Source organism: Rattus norvegicus, chromosome 6 (assembly GCF_036323735.1).
Source record: "Rattus norvegicus strain BN/NHsdMcwi chromosome 6, GRCr8, whole genome shotgun sequence".
Taxonomy (NCBI): domain Eukaryota; kingdom Metazoa; phylum Chordata; class Mammalia; order Rodentia; family Muridae; genus Rattus; species Rattus norvegicus.
In genome coordinates this window covers 111,371,940-111,397,043 of record NC_086024.1, presented here as the reverse complement: position 1 = coordinate 111,397,043, position 25,104 = coordinate 111,371,940, and the positions used below count along the sequence as shown (strand labels likewise).

Sequence of the window (25,104 nt, the reverse complement as noted above, 5' to 3'; positions counted from 1 at the left end):
ACATACTGTCTGTTCCCACCTTCCCGGTTCTTGTCTCACCGCAGTGGCCCACAACTGGGTGAGTAGTTATTTAGGTCCCTCCGGGTTCTGACTTAGCTAAAGCATGCAGAGCAGTGGCTCTTAAGGCTCTTAGCTGGGAAGGGTGGAGGAACAAATATGGTGACCATCACCCTTCCCTGGCCCTGAACATTGGTGACTGTCCTGCACTGAGCTGCCAAGCAAGTAGAGGCAGAAACGCTGCTGAGCATTGACTCTGCAGTGCACAGACTGGTCCTCCCCTCAGTTCCTCGGGCACAAGTTTCCCCGCAGGTCTCAGAAAGGTCATTCTGGCACGATGGCTACAGATCATATTAAGCAATCTCTCTCAGCGCTCTCTGCCATTTTTTGCCTCACTCATCAAAATTGTAAGTTTCAAAGTTATAATTACAGTTTATGTAGATGGATACGCCCTACTTGTCATCTTGACTGGGACATAAGCTCTATGGAGATAGAGATTACTAACTTGATTCTTCTTGCTTACATCAGATATTTAATGCACATCTTTGGAAGAAGTCTGACCCACTAGGCCTATGCGCACACTTACTTGCCGGGGCCATCTACCTTGATTTCAGTTGGTATATAAGAGTTCTAGCTGGAGATTACAGCTATTGTGTGCTCATTCCTTTGGTTCTGTACTGTTGAGCATTTATTCAAGCCAGTGTTTGGCACCCCTCCCCCAATGTGGCTTTCCTACTCACTGGTCACAGAAAACCCCTGAGCAGGCCCTGTATTTCATGATGGGGCTGAGTGGACTTTGAGGCAAGTAGGTAAGGTGTGGATGTGCAAAGGGTGTTAAGGGGCAAAGCAGGACTGAGTAGGAGGAGAGAGGGGCAGGGAGCCTGAGTTCACTGGTGAAGAGCAAAGTCAAGGATGGCCTTCTGAGGAAATCCTATCTTTGTTGAGTCATGACATTCTGAGAAATAGGTGCTGGCCCAGAGTGGGGAGGAGGAAAACATTTTTATGAAGAAATAGATTTGTTCATTGACTCTGAGCCAGAAGCAGGCTGATACTGCCCCGAGAACCTACGAAGACCAATAAGAACAAGGTGACTATTTAGTCTAGGTAAAAAAAAGTACAGGGCTGGGGGGTAGCGTGGCCCTTTCCTTGTTGGAGGCAAACAAAGAACATGCAAAAGCTGTTGTGTTTACTGTGAGCTGAGCTGAGCGGTGTTCAGATCAGCATGGGGTGAAGCCAGTTTCATTAAAGCAGCCTGTGTGCAACAGTGCTAAGGGAGGCAGAGAAGGCACACTCACTGGGTCCACACACAAGACAGACAGTGAGCTGCCAGATAAGAGAGGAGACCCTGGAGGGAGACCCTAGGAGTTCTGGTTCCCCCAAATCATTTAGCCTTTTTTTCCTTATCTGGAACTGCCAACTCACTTTAACAGACTTGATTCTGTTCTTCCAAGGTCTCCAGACCCCTGTATCCAACTCTACTCACTCCCCATCCTCCCTCTACCACCAAGCACTTCAGGCTTGGAGTCAGGCCTTCTGATCCACTTTAGAGTTTTTCCATAGGGCTTACTCCTCTATGATGCAGAGAAATGTGTCCACAGAAATTCAGGGGGACAGGGAAAGTTGAGTGAAATTTTCCATGGAAACACTAGTTATCCAAAATGGTTTAGGTCTGTTATGACTGCTTTGGCACACTATGGGTAAGCATGTTTTTGTTGTGCTAACATCATTTTCTTGGGAAAACACATCACAACTTCTGAGCAACCCACTCTGAAACATGGTCAGGGCTTTTGCACTTGGCCCTGAAATGATTCTGTGCTACTTTCCTAGGAGTAAATCTATTTTAGGGATATTTCCCTAAGAACATAGGGATGAAATTGTCCTGATTAGTTATGCAACCTAGAGTCACTTGAGAGGGGAGCCTCAGTTGAAGAATTTGCCTGGATCAGATTGGCGTGTGTCTGGTATCTGTGTGCGTTATGTAGGTGTGTACACAGGCGATTGTTAATTGGCAGGTAGTCTGTGAACTATATAATAAAGTAAGTATAAGCTGGACTGCATGGCAGCTGGCCTCTGGTTCCTGCTGTACCTCTGTGGCTGTGAGATGAGTTTCTTAGTAAAAGGCAATACGGCATAGAATGGCAAGCAGGCGTTAAAACATGCAAAAGCTATCTTTGCAATAATACTAACAAGTTCATTATGGATAAAGAATTGAAACTATTTGACATTGATATTTTGTGGCATAGTATTTGCCGAACTTTTGTGAACATACAATTTTACCTTAAATATGTACTTTCTGGGTCTGGAGAGATGGCTCACAGGTTAAGAGCACTGACTGCTCTTTCAGAGGTCCAGAGTTCAATTCCCAGCAACCACATGGTGGCTCACAACCATCTGTAGTGGGATCTGATGCCCTCTTCTGTCTGAAGACAGCTACAGTGTACTCATATACATAAAATAAATAAATCTTTTAAAAATGCACATTCTATTGGAAGCAGTCATCTATGCATAAATATTAAAGTTTTTTTTTTAAAAAGATCCCAGTACTCAGGAGGCAGAGGCAGGCAGATCTCTATAAGTTTGAGGTCAGCCTGACCTACAAAGTGAGTTCCAGGACAGCCAAGCTACACATAAATCCTGTCCTGGAAAACCAACTGAAAGAAAGGACATGCATATTTAAATAAACCAACCATTATGATTGACAGTTTGGCAATTTCTCTTTGTAAGCTATTAGCTTTGACTTAGATATTTGAATTATAATGTTAAGTACACACACATGCTTTTGAGAAGCCCCATAAGTGTCACAGAAGCCCATCTGCCTGACATTGATCCAGTTTGGTGAAGATCCAGAAAGGCAAGACCTGACTCAAGGGGGCTCAGGGCACACAGCAGGGCTGGCACACGTGCCTAGGACAAGCCAGGACACCTACACTTTCTCATTCATTTTTAAAAAATCTTTCTGTACCTTAAAAAGAAAATGATGTAGATTATGAATTTATCTTGGAGTACATCTCTGACCAAATTTCAAACATAACTTTTGGTACGTACAATTCTTATTTTCAGTATAGTCATCAATATGACTTTGACATAGGTTACTTAAAATAATACTTAAAATTTCCCAAATTATTTGGGCATTTTGTCAGGTCACTATAAATGACAACTCTCTCTCTTCCCCTGTGCCTGCTGGGTTCTCCCAGGAGCTGCAGCCAGGCCTGCCACCTCCACTTCCTGACACCTTTGCCAACCTCACACACGATAAACTTCACTTTTGAAGTCTGTGAAGAATACAACTACAGTGCTTTCTAAACTGCTGTTCTTTTTCACACTTGAGCTTATTTTAGGAGTTGGCAAAGCCTCTGGATCTTTACCATAAATCCTTTTAATCCATCCTCAGACCCAGGGAGCTTTCAATATTTGCTCACCTTGAAAGATGGAGGGAAATCTCCACCAATCATTGCCATTTTACCCACCGCAGGCTGGGAAGGAAGGTAAGGTTTTCAATCCAATGATCCCTGTAGGAATCACTAAAAGAAGATCCACCATTCTGTGACTCTCATGCTCCTCACCCACATATAACTAGTGTGACTTTTGCTGAGGAAGACGCTTGGCCCTGTCTCTCTGTTGTCACTGCACACAAAAAAGCTTCAGGCTTCTAAAGCCCCCAAGGCCACTACTCAGGCCCAAAGGGAAGACAGGAGAGTCCAACCTTTAGACTGCTGCTCTCTTCCTTGGTCTAGGCTCTGTCCTGGAGAGAGGGGGTTGTGTGGGGCATCCCGAGTTACTGGTTGTTTCCCACAGGAAGCCATGTGAGAGCCTTCAATGTTATTCTCCAGTCCAGGCTTCCTGGGCAGCACCTAGCAGGACTGTCTCAGGGTGGTATCAATCCTTCACCTTTTTGAGTGCTCTAATAGGCACTCAAGTGGTAAAACTGACATGGAAAGGAGGGGGGCTGAATTCTAGGTGTTTACTGTGAATTTCCCAGAAGTGGTATTTTAGAATGATTAATCTGTGTTTGCTGTATACATGCAATTTAAGAGGACTGGTAGGGACTTCTGAAGTCAGTGGTCTATTGGGAAGCCTGTGGTTAGGATTCTGAGTGCTACGAATGCCAGCTCTGGCTTGGCCGCCTGTGTGCCCTCCTGTATTTGCAGCCCACACTCACCCCCACTCCTTTAGTCTAGCATAAACGTTTTATACTTTCAGAAATACATTGAGAACTCCCCACACAAGGATGGATGTTTCTTCAAACTATATAATGAAAGACTGGAAGATCAATAGACAATGGTTAGTCTGCAATACAACACTGCTACACCCACAAGGAGGTTTGGACCATTTCACCTCCTGAGCACTCAGTTCTAGAATCTTCTCATTGCAATGACTCACATAAGAAAAAGCTATGAACACTCATATATGTGTCTTAGTGGAGATTTGTTTTTCTATATTTGTTCTTCTGACATTTATCTCTGAACATGTTTCACCACACTGCTGACCTCAGCAAGTGCTCAGGGCACCTTGCTAATATCTGGTTTGACCGGGCTGCTTAGTCTTGATAGTATTTCCTCCTAACACCTCAGTCTTCAACAAACACCACTGTTCTAGGCGCTGGCACAATAGAGCAGGGTAAAAATTCCCACTCAGGTCACCTGAGGCCGAGTGACTTAAGTACTGTCATCAGACTCTGTCTTTTTCCTTCTCCTCCACCCCTTTTCTTGCCTTTTCCTCCTGTCTCATTTCTCTCCTCTAGGATCCTCAGGCCACACACCTGCTAAGTATATGCTCTACCACTGAGCCAACATGGCCACCTTGGTCCCCTTGCTTTCTTGGGAGAACTTTCCTGAGTTACAACCACTTTGATCTGGTTCATTCAAACCCATCATATGTCTGTTGGTTTGCCTGGTGAGCTTTAATTTTGGTTTTCTTTCTTCATATTCCTGGGAAATATGTAAGATTCTGGCTCTGACAACAAGAGTCACAAGGAAGAAATAGCTCTGATGACTTGGTTTTTTGCAGCCGCCATCCCTTTTACTTCACTTGTTTCTTAGAAGAAATGCCACAAGTTCTTTTGGAAGGGGAGGTGAGCTGGACACTAAGTTATAAAGTGTTTCAAGCATTAGAGGGAATGATGAAAGCTGACTGTCCCTATGTAAGCAGTTAAAAGCAAGTAAGGGGAAAGGGAGAGAAGGGAGAAATGTCCACTCTCTTCACAGAGCTGACGAGTTATACCTGAGTAGAGTGGATGCGTGAATCTGTGAACGGTAACAAGAACTGCTGAACCAAGAAGGGGGACCAGAGAAACAGATGTGAAGCAGAACACAAGTGCACTCACAAAGAAGCTTTTAACTGCATCAACAGAAAACAAGCTATTCTGGCTAATTATTCAGGAGGGGCAGTGGTTTTTGTTTTATAGATGGGAAAGGGACTTGATATTATTATAATGAAACAGGACCCCAATGTTTTGATTTTCAAATCCCTTTGCTCCCAAATCCAAATGACATTCCATCTTTTATGTTCTATTGTTCTCCAGACTCAATCTCTAGGATGTGGAAACTTTGATGATGCTCTTGGAAAGTGCTTCTCTCTGTCCCATGCCAACCTCTGTGCTAGGAGAAGCTTGAAGTTCAACCCAAAAGCACAGGGCTTGGCATGTGAAATGCTCATTACAACTTCTCATTAGTTGTGTCTCTTGGGGCAGCAGTGGCATTCTTGAGCGTGACTCAGTCCCACCACTCTGAATGGACAGATCGTGGTTAACCTGAGCTGAGCCAGAAGGAAGGCCATACCAAGATGGGAGCAAAGGAAGCGACACATCTTGCAGGAACACAGTAAAACTATACATGTCTTGGCTTTCTTCTACTATCAATCAGAGTTAACACACGGTCTTTACTTTGCATGTATTGTGTAGTGCACACTGTATTTGTGCTCAACACTTCTGAATTCACTTCTCTTAATGATCCCTTTAGCCAGGTACTGTTATCATTATTCCTTTTTTAAAGTAGGAAACTGAATCAAAGAAATGTGATGGTTGTTAGGTTGGTCAGGAGCAGGAACCAACCAAATGATGTTCAAGAGTTTGATTCTAGAAGCCATGAAAAACTCTGTGGATTAAAAATGATGGCACTGATCCAAATCAAATATAAATTTTAACTCACACGGCTACATCGGGCACAGTTTTAGTCTGCCGTAGTCTTCAAATGCAGAATGACGTAAGCCTACATAAAGGAACCATGCCAGCAATAGGCAAAGCGAGCGGGCACCTCCAGACCGTCTGCTCTCCAATACTCTTTTTCAGTGAGACTAAAATCTAATGTCATTTATTGAGTCAGTTCAGAAAAAACAAAAACAAAAGTACACATTTTCTCTTAAGTCAGAAGAGGCTCAACTCATAACACTTGCTATGTAAGCCTGACAATCTGAGCCAGGACCTAGGACCCAAGGTAGCAGGAGAGCACCGGCTCCCTAAAGTTGTCTTCTGACCTGCATATATGTGCCATTGTGTATGTGGGCCATTCTCTCTTTCCTCTTCCTCTCTCATACACCATGTAGTAGTAGTAGTAGTAGTAGTAGTAGTAGTAGTAGTAACAACAACAACAACAACAACATCATCTCTGAGGCCTCCATAATACTGGACCTTTTACATGTGAGATATTGTTAAGGTCTCCATTAGTGCTAATGTAGCCCCACAGACTAATGCTAGTTTTAAAGGCAAATTGGAAACTATTTGCTGGAACAACGCCTCACAGCATGCCTTCTGATACTTGGATTATATTTCTTAAATTCTGAAGAAATCTTTGGTTTCCCCCTTCTGTGCATTTTTGATGCTGAGCTGTTTCCGGTTTTCCCACACTGCTGCCTGTCACAAAGAAGAAACCACAAGAATTCAGCAAAGCAGAATTTGCCCAAAGAGCTGCAATTCCATCTTGGGAGTCTGGAGGGCTTCCCTGCCGGCATCGAGTTCAGGGCAGCAAGCTGTACCTTCAAAGCTGTACCTTCGAGCCCTATCACCCAAGTCCAGCTCGTCACTTGCACCACCCAGGGCCCCCAGACCATGCTGGAGAGCCCATAAGGAATATATCGACAGACTCAACATTTGCTTTCAAATGGTTAGCTGTGAGCTTCTCAGAGCTGCAGAGAGTGTCTCAAACAACCATCAAAGGCTAACCAAAGTCCTTTAGTTCCTTTATCCACTTCCTTATGAAGTAAGTGATTACTGCCCCATTATTACAAAGGAGGAAACCGAGACCAAGAGATTAAGTAACTTGCTGACAGTGCTCACATCAGTAAAATGTGTTACAGGGTGAGAGTTCTGTAGGTTGGATCCAGGGACTACACTCGTTAGAGTTGACTCTTTTCTGGGTGCAGGGCAGGAGAGGCACAGGTTTTGTTTTCCACCTTCCCGCTGCCCTTCACTCGTGCTTCAGAGAGCATGGTGGCACTACTGTGCTGATGTTGCAGGTACTGAGTAAATATTGTGTTGGGTAAATGAACAATGATAGCAATATGACTAAGAGAGCCACAGGGGATTGATTCCATTCAAATCCACAACTTGATTCGCTTTTCAAAGGGGCTCTAAAGGCAGAAACAGTTTCTGAGTTTCTGACAACTAGACAGATAAGTAAGAACAATCTATAACAGCTCTAGGTGGCCACTCGGCAGGAAAGGCTCAGATCCCTCACACTCTTCCTGGGTGCCCTGTTTTTAAACAGGAGCAAAGTGCTAGAGGCATCGCCCCCACCAATCTATTTCTAGTCACTTAACTAAAGGGCTGGAGGCAGAGGAAGGACAGTGTGTGTCAGGCATGGGGATGGCTTTTTAGTATAAAATATGTGGCCTACGAAGGGCACCAGAAAGACCACTGTCACACAGGTCCTTCATTAATGCTGGCTAAGTTAATACCTAACACCAATGCGCAAAAGAGGGGAAAGGAGGCTGAATTTGGCACAAAATTCAAAGGATTTGACTTGCAGAGTGAGCAAGAGGGGATACGCGAAAGGAGAACTTTTTACGTCCTTTCTCCAAGCTGACAATTCATATCATTACCTGGTGCACTGTCTGTGGCTCCTCTCAGAGGCCAGCCGAGTTGATTAGCAACAATGGACCTTAGAGCTGCCTCTCATCACAACTACTGGGGAACATTAAAGCACAGTGGCTACCCCTCCCACAGGATAGAGTCCAGAAACTGTGTAGTTCAATTCCTCCCCAGGTGATTTCAATTTGCAACTATGGCTGAGTCCCAAGCTTGGCACTGTTTCTCATCAGGTACTGGGATTTCAATTCAAATGGTCTTGAAGGCTTTTTAAAGAGTGCCGTTAGCTTAGAATTGATATAACCCTGGCAACTGCACGAAGCACTACAGATGACTTACTTGGAAGCCCTCTGGGATGCCGGCTTTCTGAGCACTTGCTTGTGATTGGATGGGGGCTTGGAGACCAACGTGGATGAATTTGGAGGTGCCACCACTTTTTGTGGCAGGGTGTTTGGCTTCTGGCCACCAGTTGTGGCACTTGAAATTCTGCAGCCTGGGCCATTATTCATTGTCCATAAACTGGAGTTAGGTAGTGTCTGGCTGCCAAAGATTGCCTATGAGAAAAAAGAAGATGATCGATAAGAGAGCTCCGTCATCATTCCTGGCTGTGTGCAACTCATCTGTCATCCAAAGGGGGCAAAGAGAAAGGGAAACTGTTAGTAAGTTTTGTTTTAGGAGAAAGTTCCCGAAGGTTGTCGGGACAGATCCTGATCCAGAGGAGAGAGATCTCTGAGGAGTTGTCAGGTGCTTTGCGTGCACTGACTCAGAAATAATGTCACCTGGGCACTGTGTGTCAGTCACTGCACCTGAGTGAAGAAAGCATGCACTCTCAGCTTAGTTCCCTTCACGTTCAATTTGGGGAGTGTTTGGTCAGAGAAAATAGTCTGGAAACACAGCTGGGATATGAGACCATTTCAGTACTCTGAACTGCTCTAGGAGGGCTACAGGTTGGAAAAAAGTAAAGAAGCCCATGTGATGTGGGCACCTTGAACAAGCAGTTGAGGAAATGAGGGCAAACAGAAACTAGGAGCCACCAAGCCATGCAACATACTGAGTGCTAGTTTCTGAATCGCAGCACAGAAACACTTCACTGATCTAAAGTTTAACATGAGACGTGATATTTCACAACATTTAAGCTTACTAGGAAGAGGCCACCTGATGACTACATGACCCACACGGGTGCCTGCGGTATGAGGCCGGCCTCTCAAGACCCAAAGCACCCTAAGCATTGTGAGTGCTGCAAGTGAAGGTACAGCTCTTCCAAATGAATGCTTAGCCAGTATTTTCTTTTTTCTACTTGTGTGCGCACGGGTACGTATACACACACACAGGCGAGCGAGTGCACATGCACACGAGGGGAGACTTGTGGCTGATGCTGAAATCATCCTTGATGTCTTCTGTCTTATTCACTGAGCTGGAGTCTCACTTACATTAGTAGAAAGTGGTTTTTTTATTTGTTGTTGATGTTTTTGTTACTGCTGGTTCTCAATAGTTTAAACACTGCTTTCAGTTTGCATGCATTATAAAATCTTTAACTGTAAAGTCCTACTAAGTGAAAATAATGACTGACAAAATATAAAGTGCTTTCTAAATAAAAGGATACCTGGAAATTGACTTCTGCCAGTAGATATAACAAATAAAGTGGGGTAATGCCATCTGCACATGCATGGACCTGGTGGAATCTACAGCCTTTATCACAATTACTTTGTCTATTTTAGATTTAAAACATGGCTTGGGAGGATGTGGGGAGGTGTGCAGCAACTCTTCTCTATGATTTTGGGGCATCCCATTTTTGGGAACTCTGGCTAGGGAGATGTGAAATAGACTGAGATGAGAAGCCTTGTGTGGAATAAAACTGCTGACTGAGAGGCCTGATTAGAAACAAAGGTTTCTAAGGCAGAGGAGAGGACCTGAGTGGTTCAAACCAATCTGTTTGCTGTAGGCTCAGACTGGGCCACAGTGAAAGACAGAAGAGACCCAGGAACTATAGGAAAGAAGACAGTCTTTCCTTCATTTGTGGTTGGGCTCAAATGTGGGTCTGATGCTCACTAGCTGGGCAATCCACTCTAGTTACTTAACCTCTCTGAGCTTTAAATTTCTTCTAGGCAGTTATATCCACATTGCTGGGCTGGTGGGGGTTAAATGAAGGTCACACAGATCACTCTAGCCAGCCATTCAACAAAGGTGCCTGAAGAATAACCAAGGCATCACAGACACACAGACACAGACACACACACAGACACACACACACACACACAACAGACACACATACACAGACACACACATAGACATAGACACACATGCATAAACACACAGATACACACAGACATACACATACAGAGACACACACACAGACACACAGACACACACACAGACACACATACACAAACACACACAGACAAGCACAGACACAGACACACACAGACACACACACAGACACACACACAGACACACACACACAGACATACACAGACACATACACATACACAGACATACACAGACAGACACACACACAGACACACACAGACACACACACAGACATACACACACACAGACACACACAGACACACACACAGACACACACACACACATACACACTCATCCTTTCCCAAGCAAGCTCACCTATCTGTAGTCCTCTGCGAATGGTAGTTGGTTATGCATTTTTCTAACATATTTTTCTGGTCTTGTGATGATGCTCACTAGCTGGGAACGCAAACTCTTAAAATGAAAACATATGTTTAGGTTCTCAGATCATATTTACTCAATTCTTTCTGGCAGAAACAATCTTTTCCTCTTCTGTACCCTTATGGACATGTATCTGTGTGGTTCTTATCGGAGTCAGGCCGTTCTACCATGTACAGCGGTCATTTACAAACACAGCTTTCTTCTTTTCTGAACAGTACACGATGAAAACGGCTGGATTTGTTTGATCATCATTTTCTTTTTTATCGTTTGTGTTTAAATGTTTGTCAGAGGGAGTGTGTGCTTGCGCATATAAATGCACACGTGGAGGCCGGAGGTCAGCTCTGGGTGCCAGCTGGCCTCTAGGTAGGTAGGGGGATGTGAGCTCAGGTCCTGATGCTTGTGCTGCAAAGACTTCACTCACTGAGCCGTCTGTTGTGCCTTACAGAACACAAAATGAACACATGCACACTTGCACAAGCACACTCACAGTGATACATCAGCTATTCGTTTTTTAAAAAGTAATAACTTGGAGCTGGAGAGATGGCTCAGCAGTTAAGAGCACTGACTATTCTCCTAGAGGCACAGATTCAATTCCCAGCACCTACATGGCAGTTCACAACTATCTGAATTCAAGTTCCAGGGGGCTGGATAACCACATACATACATACATACATACATACATACATACATACATACATACATACATACATACAGGCAAAACACCAAAGCACATAGATAAATAAATAAATAAATAAATGAATAAATAAGTTAAAAGTAACAACTGGATTTTTAGTAACAATAGGAACACAGAAGATATGTATTTACATATAGATATAACGTTGGGGTAGGACCTTTTCCCAGATTTTAAAACCTGGAGCATGTGGGGTTTATATCCAACTCACAGTCAAAAGAATAAACAAATCCTCTGTGGACCCCAAATGAAAGGAAGTTCACTTTCCTAGATGCAAACTTTGTACAAGGCTCTGTGATGCTGATGTCCTTATAGGCAAAATGGAGCAAATGTGGAGAGACTCTTCCTTGGGAGGTTCAGCTGGCCTGGACATGACCACTTCTTCCTCTCTTTTTAGTAACACTGTTCTGTTTCTGTTTAACTAATGTGTGCTTATCTTTAAAAAAAAATTATACCTCCTATTCCTCTTCTATGTAAAAGATAAGCATGAAGCGCAGTTCTGGCCAGTAAGCTACAGGCAGTGTGCCAGGTGTGGTTTTAGGACAGCCCTTTCAGAGCAGACAGAGCGCAGGTTTATTCCTCTGCTGATGCTGTCCTGCTTCTCACTAGCCCGGATAACCTGCCAGGGTGGACAGGGTAGGATGAACACAGTCAATAACTTTGCTGAAGACGAGCAGGAGGAGCATGGGTTTCTGATGGCACCACGGTGTCTGGAAGAGCCCATTTCCACACATATCTAATTATATGGGGGAAACCCTTTAATGTACTCAACTCAGCTATTAGTTATGAAGAGGTTAGCTGTTACATGCAGTTAATTGTATTTCCAATTAACTGGTTCTCAGTCAACACAGATTCAAGCTTCCTAAGCCTCAAAACAACAGGCACGAACTGCAATTCCTCTTTCCAAGGACAGTGAGAAGCCGTCTGTGGCTTGTGGTTTGGTGACCACACTCTTATATACTCAATGGACAATGAAGTGATAACCATTGTTTATGGTGACATACCAGCTGGACATCACCAGAAATGTTAAAGGCTTAGTAATGGAGACAAGTCCCTAGCTCAAAGCTGAGGCTAATCATGATGGGGTTAAAGCAATCATATCTGCTAAGAAACAGCCCAGGAAATACTAGGGCTCGATAAATGCAGACCTTCGAATGCGTGTGTTTAGACCACTGGCAGTGATCATCTTCCCTAGGCTCCCTTCCCTGCTCTGTGCCCTGCAATCTAATCCTCCAAATTCACCAATCACAGACTGTGCTGGGTGTCCCTGTTCTGACACCCGTGCCTAAGAGAACAGTCAAGGCACACAGTATTAGCAGCACAAGGGTGATGGTGGCAGTCAGTGAGCATGAAGTGAGGGAGTGAGGGAGAGGTGAATTTATTGGCCTGCTCTGCATATTCATGTCTCCTACAGTTTTGCTGGGTGTGGGAAACTGCCACACTACAGCAAGAAGACTCAGAAAACCACAGCTTGACAAGGGATGGCATGGCCCCAGGCAAAAGACTGGAAACATAGGATGCTCGTGGGCAGGAAGGAGGGATTTCTGATACAAACACACAAACTGCCACTGGGGAGGTCACAGAAGGTCATCCAGGAAGCAAGATCTGGCCTCTTACTAAAGAGATAATGCTGTCCAGAGATTAAATTCTAGGAGGCTCTATTTTTTTTTTTCTTTTCAGAAAAACACTTCTTTTGGCCTTCATTTGGGCTGGCTTGAAATAGAGCAGAGCTCTCTTCATTAGAGACTCTCAGTTTACTCTTGGAGCATCATGGGAGGGCAATCGGCACCTGGCCTCTGTTTGAGCAGGGCTGCACTGCTGTGTAGGTCGCATTCTCTCTATATAGGATGAAATGCCCACTGATGAACATACATAGCTACTTCCAGAGGGTCCCCTCCGACAGGGATGGCCCACTTCCTTGCACACGTAAACCGCTACTCACACACTTGTCTACCAGCAGGCCGAGATCTGTTCAGTTAAAAAGCACACCACAACTTTTGAGAGAGCCAAGGAGAGAGTGAGGAAGCTGTTTATATTTTGGCACAAGCAAGCTTCTAAAAGGCCTTTGTTTCTCACCGTATGCAGTTCTTGGCTGTCTCCCACTCACACTGGTGTCAGCTGGGATAAGACTCAGGCGAAGCAGGAAGTGCTGCTCTGGGTGCTGCTGTGCTCTGAGCAGGGCCATGGCTTGGGGAGGGATGGAGCAGAAACCCAGAAGCGGTACTGTTCGTGTATGGAGAGACACCACACAAAGGCCAGGATGTGAGACTGAGTTACCCAAAGTGCTCTGGCACCTTATCCCATTTCTAACACCAATGAACAAGGAAGGAGGCCTTAACACTTCTCTGTGTCAGATAGATAGTGGGATAGATTTATAATTGCTAGTCATATGAGTAAAATTGTGACCCGTGTTTGAGTAGAATGAAAAATCTTCAAAATTTTCAATTCAATTCTGAAAACACACATACTCCACACTGGCTGTCTGAGTTTATGGGTGTGTGTGTGTGTGTGTGTGTGTGTGTGTGTGTGTGTGTGTGTGTGTGAGAGAGAGAGAGAGAGAGAGAGAGAGAGAGAGAGAGAGGGGGAGAGGTTTCTGACCAACTGAGCTCTCTCCACTGTGCTTCGTGCTCTTTTGTTCGGAAGCTTCCGAGGGTTAATGTCCTTGACCCTCCTTTGGCCCAGAGTGCAGAAATGGCTCGGACTCCACAAGAGCCCCACCATAATCTGATGCTGATGTTGTTTTTCTCCTTCAATTTACAAGACATTTCTGTCTTTGGACAAATGCATTAACAATCCACAGACACTATTCTAAAGAATATTCATTTTATCCTGATATCAATTTATTTTTAACTAATTCTCATACCCCCCTCTCTAGCAACTGTGAATAAATTAATTACATATCCCTTTTACTTGTCCAAATAAGTAGCTAATTAGTATTTTATGAGCCTGACCCTTTTCTCAAGACACATTTAATATTGTCTTAACCAACTTCTACTTGTGGAGAAGCACAAGGAGTTTAACTGAAACTCCCAAGTTGAAATTACAATACTATGCGCACTTAAGGTCTGGTGAAGCACAGTGAGAAAGCCAAGATAAGAAGGCAGCCTAAGCATTTAGTGATAAATGGATGGAAAAGGAAGTGTGATTCCCACAGGCAGCACAATACTCCCACAGTTAGGACACTGTACTTTGGACATGTATGCTTCATGTGTAGTGGAACATTTTTTCACATGCTACAGCATGACTAAAACTTCAGGTTGTGATACTAAGCAAAATAAACCAGTCACAGAAAGGCAAACCCTACAACGGTTTATGTGTATGAAAACCCTGAAGCAAACAGATCCCAGACAGAGAGAAAATGGCAGCACCAGAGGCTGGGAGGGAGAGGAAGGAGCAATGTTCAGTGAGACTTGAGTTCCTGTCCTGCATCAGGGATGCTCTGGAGATCAGAGATTCAGCGAACACGCAGAACTGTTCTGTACTGGACTGCCAGAATAGCTAAGAGGGCATATTTATGTGCATTTTTACCACAAAGAAAAGTTACATTAATAACAGCTGGATTTTTGCTTTTTTTGAGATACGATCTCATTCTGAGGCTAGGCTTGTTTCAAACTCTGGCATCCTCCTGTCTCCGACTCCAAAGTGCTGGGATGACCCAGCTTAAAAGCAGTTCATTTTTAGGGAACTCTTTAGCATGCGTCAGTGTGGCTTTAAGTGTTTTATGTGTTATACTTGGCTAACCGTCCACCCTCATCTCTGATTGCAGGGATCAAGGCACACAAATGTGAAAGTGTAGGTAGTTCCTGTGTAGTAGGCTGTTCACAGCCCACAGGTACCAAGTGGCTGCCTCACTCAGCTGCCTTCCTTCGCTGTATTATACTGATTTCCTTTTAGAGAACACACATCTAAATTAAATCTTCAACATCAAATCTCTTTTCTAAACCTAACACTGTCACCAGCTGAAGAGGAAAACAAATTTTCTCGTCTCTGTGTGTGTGTCTGTGTGTCTGTGTGTGCGCGTGATATGTACACATCTGAAGTGCTAAAATGGAAGCTGAGTACTGTACCACCATTCCTGGCCCCTGCCTTCATTTGTTGTGAGAAGATCTCTGACCACGTATGGTAGTGCACTCCCTTCATCCAAGAGCTTAGAAAGCAGAGGCCGGTGGATCTCGTGAGTTGGGAGGCCAGTCTGGTCTACAGAATAAATTCCAGGACAGACAGGGCTACACAGAGAAACTCTGTCTTGAAAAACGGCAAGGAACAACAACAGCAGCAGCAGCAGCAGCAAGAGGCCTCTCGCTGAACCTGGAACTGAGCAGCTGAGTGGACTGCCTAGCCAGGAAGCTCCAGACCCTCCTGCCTGAGTCTCTCAGTGCTGGGATTACAGCCCTGTATCACCACACCCAGTTTTTATATGGGTTTGGGGATCTGAACTCAGGTCCTCACACTTGCTCAGCAAGTATTTTGTTACCCACTAAACCATCTTCCCTGACCCAAATTTGTTTTTTATAAAATCTCCTATAAGCAAATCCTTGTTAATTATTTTAAAAGCTAGCATTCATCAGTATATATGCATATATACACTTATAAGTACACAAAAATGCACACATGCATAATGCACCAGTGAGCATGTGTACCTACGTGTACAGACGTGCGCGTGCGCGCGCGCGCACACACACACACACACACACACACACACACACACACACACACATACACAGCACACACAGGTTGGGTATCCCTTACCCCAAATGCTTGGGTAATATTTAGATTATAGACTATGTCCATTTATATAATGAGACATTTTGAGAGAGGGACCCAAGTCCAAACATGCAATTTGCTGAAGTATTATACATGCCTTCTACATAGAGCCTTAAGGTCATTTTACACAAGACTTTTAGTAATTTTGTCCATGAAACAGTTTTGTGGCATAGAATTTTCCACTTGTGGTATCATGTCAGGTCTCAAAAAGTTTTGGATTTTCAAGTTACTGATGTTCAGACTGTAGAAAGTTAATTAAAAAGAAAGCAATGAACTCAGACTTAGTTGAGCTAAGTCAATGACTTACTCTGCATTTTATTTGCTAGTAGCTGCAGAGAATCCATTGTATACTAGGGCCCCCGATTGTTGAATTCTTAACAACATGTCAGAATCTTATACCGTCTGTCTGGGTAGCGAACTGAAATAGTAAAGCGTACTCAATTCCCTCACAACTGTTAATTCTCTATTTATAGATATCTGACTTGTCTCTGTCCTGAAACGAATGATTTGTTTTATTTGGCCCAGAATCATATGCAGTTGGCCTACTGTGCATATCTTACACAGACCTCGCTGTTATGCATTCATTAAGCAATTTCCCTGTGCCTGCTTCCATCTCATATGGATGAGTTCTTCCTGTTATAGATGTATTTCTGTCATCATTTTACACAAAGCTACTGCTTTGAGTTTCCCCCTGTGTGTGCCTAGACAAGAACTACAAGGAAGGGTGAAGAAGGACAGGTTCTGTAGCAAACCCCATCTTTTAACCCTCTAGAGCTGTAGTTCTCCATCTTCCCAATGCTGCGACCCTTTAATCTAGTTCCTCACATTGTGGTGATTCCAAACCATAAACTGATTTCCATTGCTACTTCCTAACTGTAATTTTGCTGGTGCTATGAGTCATAAATCTCTGATATGTGACCTTCAAGGGGGACATGACCTATAGGGTGAGAACCACTGCTCCAGTCAAGCAAGCCCACTCCTTAGTCGCTGGTGCATGGACACCTACAACCAAGCTGAGGTCTGGCTGAGGGATGGCACTGACCGTTGTCTGTCTCTGGGGATTGTATAGACCAGTGTAGCAGCAGTAAAGCTCACCTCAGAAGTACTTTTGAAGAGGAACAGAGGAAAAAGTACTCCAAAGTTCTCTGGCCTGGCACATCTATGTGACTAAGGGAGGTGCTCTGATTTGGGGAGCGGGGGGAGAAGGGTCTTCATTAGTGGACCAGAGACAGCACTCACCTGACACAGAGGGACGTTATCACAGCAGTGGCTTATCACAGAGCAACCTGACAGTAACAAATCAACACAGCAAACTACAGTCTTTAAGTGTGACAATGCATTGAGATTCAGAGTCATGTAAATCTATTATTAATTATGCAAAAATGCCAGTGACATTCACGTTTGAAGATGCCTGCAATGTTCCCTGGCAGTTTTCTCATAACACCCAACAGAAATAAAAATAAAACAGCATCATTAGTAACAGAGAGCTAAGGCTGAAGAGACAGCAGTGCACATAAGCTCCACATCAGCAGGCCTCTGGAACACTCAAGAGCATGCACAGCTTATTAGCTTCTAACCTTTCGGCTTAATAATGGAGGACAAGGGAGGCCAGAGCATGCATGTTTCTAAGATCTTTGCATCCACAAACTCCTTAAGATACTTAGTGAATTAAGCTTGTGAGGTGACTGGGATCCTGTCGAGGCCTTTAATAGATTTAATAAACGTTTCCTTTTGAGACCATGCGTACGAACAGCCAGAGGTTAAGATAGCTGAATTAAAACTTTCAATATAGTTTTGAGTGTATCAGTCCTATCTGCACTGTGGAAGGGACACAGAGTGGAATTCAGATGTCAGATATTGGCAGCCCTGGGCTCTAATACCAGTCTCCCCTTTTCTTACTTACGTGACTCTGGGGAAGTTCTATGAATGATTTTTTTCTCCCATTTTGAAAAAATGGGGCCAATCAGAGGCTGTTATGGCAATTCAGTGACTCATTACAGACATAATTCTGTTTGGTCACATTTGGGAACATTTCATTGAGAATTACAAGTCTAGTGGGTTCCTCACAAGTCCCTCTCATCACTTCCCGATTAAAGAGAAAAAAAGATGACATTCAAAGACGTTCCAATAACCTGTTCTAGGACATGCCCTGGACAGAGAAAACAAACCAAGCACGACGAACTCCAAAGCTTGTCTCAAGTGACCATTTTCAAAGCCAGCGAGGGCAGTTTTCACACACATTATTCATGTATTTCCGATAGGAAAGAAGAGAGTTTAGTTTGGCAAAATCTACTGCATTAGAGTGTCCTAGGGAAAACAAATGATGAAAAGCTAAGAACACAAGTGTAGGATGCGTTTCTGATGAAGGTCAAGAGAAAAGAGGGCAAGTACGTGAGCATGCATAGAAGAGAAACACAAACACCCAACTTGTCTACACTCCAAGCCGCACCTGTACCTGATCTCCCCTGCGTGCAGACAAGAAGCCTTTCTTGTCACACACAAGGCTTTAAGGACACCTCCTGAAGGGGTAGCCTGCTAGCACTCCCTGCTATTTCTTACTGCTTGAAAAAGGGAATTTCTGCTCTGCTCAGTCCCCTCCCCGAAACCCCACCTCAGAACTCCCAAACACAGAGCAGCTGAAGCGTGAGGGAGGGAAATGATATTCCTCCCCACAGGGGGCTGAGCTTTTCTAGACAGATGCAATAGACTTTCAGGAGCAAAACAAGGCTTGGATGTTTATATGGGAATCCCTATCACACTTCTACACACACATTGGTAGAAATAGGTTGCCCACTGGGGCCTCCCAGATATTCCTACACACAGATGAGACCTCCCCCACCCCCACTCCCAGTGAATGCCAAGGTCTTGGTCCTACTAAGTGGAGGAACTTACTGGCTGCTTCACAGGATTTAAGTTAGGTTTGACTTGTCCTGTGGGAAGAGGAAGCAAAGAGCAGACGGGTGAGAGGACAGGAGGCACAGATGTAACAGCCTGTTTACCCTGGAATACATACTCTACTCATGTGGTAAACTAGGGGTCTGAAATGGAAGGCTTTTGGAAAGAAAACAGAACCCGTGACAAAGTCAGATGTGTTTAAAATCTCTCCTTGCCCCCATTGTTGCATAAAGAGACTTCAGCGGTTCTGCATTGGCCACCAGAATGTCCTTAACTTTTTTTTTTTTTTTTTTTTTTTTTTTTTTTTGTCTTCTGGGCTTCTTTTCAGTCTGGAAGAGGCAGAGAAGAGAGTGGGAGGGAAAGCAGGGGGACTGGGCCTGGGAGCAGAAGTTTAACAAAGGATCACTTTAACACAGACCACTGAGTAATGGCTTTGCTGGTGCCAAGAATAACATCAGCTCAATGTCGCCAATTAGAATCAGGTCAGTTGTGCCTCATGGCTGCTCCAGCTCTCCACCCGGACCCCAGCAGAGTTGCTACCCATGCTGATGTCACCAGTAGTCACTGTGGCCCCAGCAAGTCCCCCACTCAGTTCAAAGAAAAGCACTTTTGCACTTTTCTCTTACAGAGGCGGGAAGCCAGAATGAGAAGGAAGTGGCAATCAGGGAGGCTAGAGAACATCAGTCTGTAAGAACCACCTCCCAGGCCTAACTCAGGATTCTAAAGCTGCTAAGCCCACTGGAGCTCATTTAACATGAGTTAAGATACAGCAGCACCTGGAATAGAACTGGAACAAGCCAGCGCTTATGAAGCCGTGGCCATTACTAACAATACAGAAGGGAGGATTTTGTCCTGCTTCTTATCTCTTGACATGAATCCTGGAGCAGTGATCACTGAGCAGAATGTACCCTGATAAGAAGGATGAGCAAGGAGGTGTTCTGATAACTTATGAGAAGGCTGTGGGACTGGACACGGGGGTGAGGAAGATAGCAACAGAGTTCCCACAAAAATGACTGCATGAAATTTTATAAGAGTGATACTAAGTTATAAACATACAGTTTTTCTAAAAGACAGAAGAATGACCTACCAGAGAGACAGACATAAAGATATAAAGACAGACCGGCAGGCAGACAGGTATATACACATACACACAGAGGGAGATAAGGAAGTGGGGGGAGGGGAGGGGAGAAGGGGAGGAGGAAGAATGAGTATGAATGACTGCTTATCTCCTTCCTTCTGGATAGGTCCCCGAGAGAATGGCATTAGCATCTCTTGGGAGCTTGTGAGAAATGAAAACAACTGAAGCCTCTCCCCATCAACTTGCATGGACAATGGGGTGAATGGACAGTCAGTGTTTTAACTGGCTCTTCTGCTCACCTGGTTTAGGGATATAAAGACGAGGGCCTGCAGGCCAAATTCAGCCCGCTGCTAGGTTTTGTAAATTAAGTTTTAGTGAAACACAGTCACAGTTTTTCATGCACACATCATACATGGCTGAGCTGAGGAGCCACGACAGATTCTCTGGCCAGTGAAGGTTCTTTATAGGAAAGGTCTGTCAACCTTGTGCAAAGTTTTGCAAGCTACTGGGTTCAGTTCCTAGCATATAAAGGTTCATAGAGTTCCAGTATTCATTCCTTTTGCTTATCATGGAAAATATTTTCTCTTATATCTATCCCTAAACTTTGCCAGTGGCTCTAAGTAACTTTCTTCTTCTATTCCCAGGTAACAGGATCCATTTTTCTCATGGGTGAACTCAGTGCATGGCAGTTTCTAGGCAGCAATGAAGAGCAAACCAGCTCCATCTCAGAGCTTGGATATGCTGCATCCAGGTTCATGCCCTGACAGAACGTGTCTGCCCAAATGAACATCTTAACAGTCTGAATATATTACGTGCTCTAATTGAAGGCAGAAAAGGATGCACGTAATGGTAGAAAAGCCATGCAGTCTACCCCAACATTTATTAAGAGATCACTCTGTGAAAGGTGCTCTTTATAGGAGGAATTACTTCACCATCTATACTGCGTGATTACATACGAGCAGAATGTAAATAAAGATCCCTTACATACCAGTTTCCAAACATCTTGCCTGTGGATGCCTGCTTGGTAAACCGAACTTTAACCATAAAGGCAACTGGCCAAACTGTTAGTTACCTATGCTTTAGAAAAATGGCCTAAAAGCACAGGAACTTCATTAGATAAACAGCATCTTCACCCCCTGGAAACAATAACACAAGGGAAGAGACAAAGGCTACACTGAGATGCAACTCATGCTTTAGTCAATAGTTTGGTGGTAATTAAGGTGGTCAGGTCTAGCACAGCTAAGCTAAAAACCAAAGGCTTGACCTCTAGCAGGACTTTGCTTCTGCTGTGGACAGACTACCTGTCTGTCTTCTGAATAAAGTGCTCCAAATCCCTAAACTGTTCAATTAGAACACCTAAGACCTCGTTTGCTGTTTTGCTATACATCTAAGCTGGGGGGATTTGGTCTTTCTTGAGTCCCAAACCCATGGCACTTAACCCTTACTCACCTTTACTTAAATCAGTTGTATTTAGAAGAATAAGGGACAAAAATAAAATGGTGTACACACACACACACGTACACACACACACACACACACACACGAACTGTGATGGATGGTTTTCTGTTCCCGTTCCAGGAGACATAAGATAACTCCCTTCTTGGGAGTTCTGCCTCCTCCCTGAGACAGATGCTCTGACAGATCTGAAAGAACATATTTTCCATATACTTCATAATTCAGTGAAACTAAACTAGGAAAATCCTCATTGGGAAAAAAAAATCCACACAAGAACAGTGGTACCCGGAGTTTTCAAAGGAATGTGAGTTGCTGGAAGTTAATCAAAAGCATAAGAAGTACTCAAGAATGAAGCAGTTTCTAAAAGTGAGAAATCAGCAGACGGCCTCTCCTTCTTCCCCAAGTGAGTGCTCTGGAAAGAGCTCCTTCTGTGTGAAGATGCTCACCATGGCAGTGTGCTAAAGCGTAGTTTAAAAGGAACCCATGCAGCCTAGGAGGTGGGTCAGATGGTGAAGGCAACTGTTGCAAATCTGGTTACTAGACCTCCACCCCGGAGCCAACAAAGCGGAGGAGAAAACTGATTCCCAGAGACTGTCCTCTGACCTGTACAGGAGCACGGGGCACAGATATACCCACACGGTCTGCAATAAAAAAGCTGCCTAAAAGATTAAAACAGAGACTGAAGGAACACCCATTCAGAGCCTGCCCCACATGTGGCCCATACATATACAGCCACCCAATTAGACAAGATGGATGAAGCAAAGAAGTGCAGGCCGACAGGAGCCGATGTAGATCGCTCCTGAGAGACACAGCCAGAATACAGCAAATACAGAGGCGAATGCCAGCAGCAAACCACTGAACTGAGAATAGGACCCCCGTTGAAGGAATCAGAGAAAGAACTGGAAGATCTTGAAGGGGCTCGAGACCCCATATGTACAACAATGCTAAGCAACCAGAGCTTCCAGGGACTAAGCCACTACCTAAAGACTATACATGGACTGACCCTGGACACTGACCTCATAGGTAGCAATGAATATCCTAGTAAGAGCACCAGTGGAAGGGGAAGCCCTGGGTCCTGCTAAGACTGAACCCCCAGTGAACTAGACTGGTGGGGGGAGGGCGGCAATGGGGGGAGGGTCGGGAGGGGAACACCCATAAGGAAGGGGAGGGGGATGTTTGCCCGGATACCGGGAAAGGGAATAACACTCGAAATGTATATAAGAAATACTCAAGTTAATTAAAAAAAAAAAAAGCTGCCTATAGTTTGGATTAAAAAAACAAAAACAAAAACAAAAATGAAGACCAAGAAAGACCAATGGAGTGAGAGATGGCTTGGTGGGTAAAGGTGCCTGCTTCCAAATTGAACCTCCAGAGTATGAGTCCAGAGTCTGTATGGCAGAATGGAGTTCCACAAGTTGACCTCTACATGCACGCAGTACCACATTCACAGGCATACACACACACACACACACACACACACACACACACACACACACACACACACACACACAAATTCATAAGGAAAAAAAGGAAAGGGACCAACAGTATAAATCCAACTGATTTGCTGACTGTACTCAGACAGGTCTGTACAGGTCGCATCTGGATAAGTCGCAGTGCTGAGTAATTAACATGACAGAAGTTAAGAACTGTAAATAGCTTTAAGAAATGTACACAGCTTGATAAAAGAAAGTGTCAAACACATACTAACATCTGCAGCTGTGAAAATGCAAACTGGCTTCCTTGATTCTGCTGCCTCAAAGATTCTCCAATTGAGCACATTTCCATGTGGCAGCGGACAACATGTGGTCAGAGTGAGGTGCTGCAGTCTATGCTTTCCTAGTTCAAAGGTCTGAAGTTTTCTCCAGGAAAAAGGATCCAAAGAGCCATTCACAATTGCCTGCATTTATATCTTCTCAATTCTGATGTGCTAATTGATCAGCCAGACTACTGTAGCCACATCCAATCAGGTGACCTGGGCAGGCAAAACAGTGAGCACATTTCGTTCTCAATAACAGTTCTGACAGCTAGCTTGGACTGTCAACTTAATGAGATTAACATGCTAACAATTAGCATAGCACACCTTTGCCTGTGGCTGTGAAGATGTTTCCAGAAAAAGTTAGACCATGAAGCTAGAGAATGTTTATGATATAATATTCGAGTTGGAGGCAGTGGGTCACCTGGAGTGGGTATATCTGGGTCTGGCTCCTTACTGTTACCTCTGCTTCTGGTTGTCATGAGGTGAACAGCTTCCTCTGCCAAGCTCTTCCTCCAGGCTGTCTCTGCCTTGCTAGGTGCCTAAGAACAACGCAGTCAGCCAGACATAGACTAGAACCTCAAAGCTGTGAGCCAAAATCAATCTTTCCTCTCTAGGATGACTTCCTTGGTACTTTAGTATTTGATATGTAAAGAGATCGGGCATAATGAGTGCTTTCCACACAGAAGCAAGCAATGGTTGAACACTGCCTTCATCTCTATGCACAATCTGATGCGCATTCTGTATTATACACTTATGAAAAGGAAGCAAAGGGCAGGAAAAAAGGTTTTTCCCCCTCCATAGTGAAATACCAAAGAAGCTCACAGAAACAGTTTTAATTCAACCAAATACCCTTCGTGCAGGACATTGTCACTGTTTCCAACCATTGTGTAGAGCCAACAAGAAAAAGCAAACTCTCCCAACATTTTTCTGGGGCCATCTCTGCTCTGCAACTGGGGCTAAACTGGTGTGCTATATGGCTTCTCACACACTCATTCACCCAGGAGCTGGTATATCAAAAACAGTGCCTGGCACATGGTAGATACTCAACAAATAGTTGCTGAACGAAGAGAAATCAAATAACCTACCTTACAAAGATTTTTCCGAAATTGAAAGTTACAAGAGATCATGAAGGACTCTTATCTTAGGTACTTATCTGTGACAGGTCTAAGGAGGCCAACATTTGGTACGTTTACAAATAAAGATGCTTAGAATGCAGCTTTGAGGAACTGGGAATTAGATTGGGAGGCTAGTAAGATCATTCAATAGAAAAAGTAAACGTGGTAGGTAATAAAGGTTTTACAAATTCAGATACAGCAACAGTGCCCAACGCCAGTTCAGCACCATCTTCTGCCGATGCTAACACTACAGCTCAAACATGGTACCAGGACGACCCCTGGCAGGTTTGATGACTGTTCAGGGAACAAGTCATTCACTGTCCTCAACTTGTCTCACCAATAGAAGGAAGTCACTATCTCATGATTTTCAATTACCTGGTGCCGGGCTCGACTCTGGTCCAGAAGTTGCCGGGACTGAAGTTTTTGTTGCTCGAGTTGCTGGAGAGCAAAATGGAGTTGGTAGCTGCCTGCTGTGGGGTGGTACTTGTGCTGGGGGACCACCCCTGTAGCCTTGCTGTATGCGTTGTTCTCTACCTCGCCCTCCCAGGCAAAGCCACCTGTCTGAAGGCTCCTGAAGAGAGAAAGAATATATGTTTCCACATGGGGATGAGAACAGTCCAAAGGAAAGAGACATGTCTGCTATTTTTC

At 44.2% G+C, this 25,104-nt stretch overlaps 1 protein-coding gene across 18 annotated transcripts in view; it reads right to left on the bottom strand.

Moving 5' to 3' along the window:
- Positions 1 to 25,104, bottom strand: part of Ttll5 (tubulin tyrosine ligase like 5) — a 217,845-nt gene that overhangs the window by 34,849 nt on the left and 157,892 nt on the right. For all 18 annotated transcript variants that reach the window (XM_039113313.2, XM_039113315.2, XM_063261755.1 and 15 more), the window contains 2 exons: positions 24,832 to 25,027; positions 8,357 to 8,571 (listed from right to left, as the gene is read on the bottom strand). In XM_039113313.2, the coding sequence (XP_038969241.1) occupies positions 8,357 to 8,571; positions 24,832 to 25,027 (411 nt within the window). The remainder of the gene's footprint in view (positions 1 to 8,356; positions 8,572 to 24,831; positions 25,028 to 25,104) is intronic.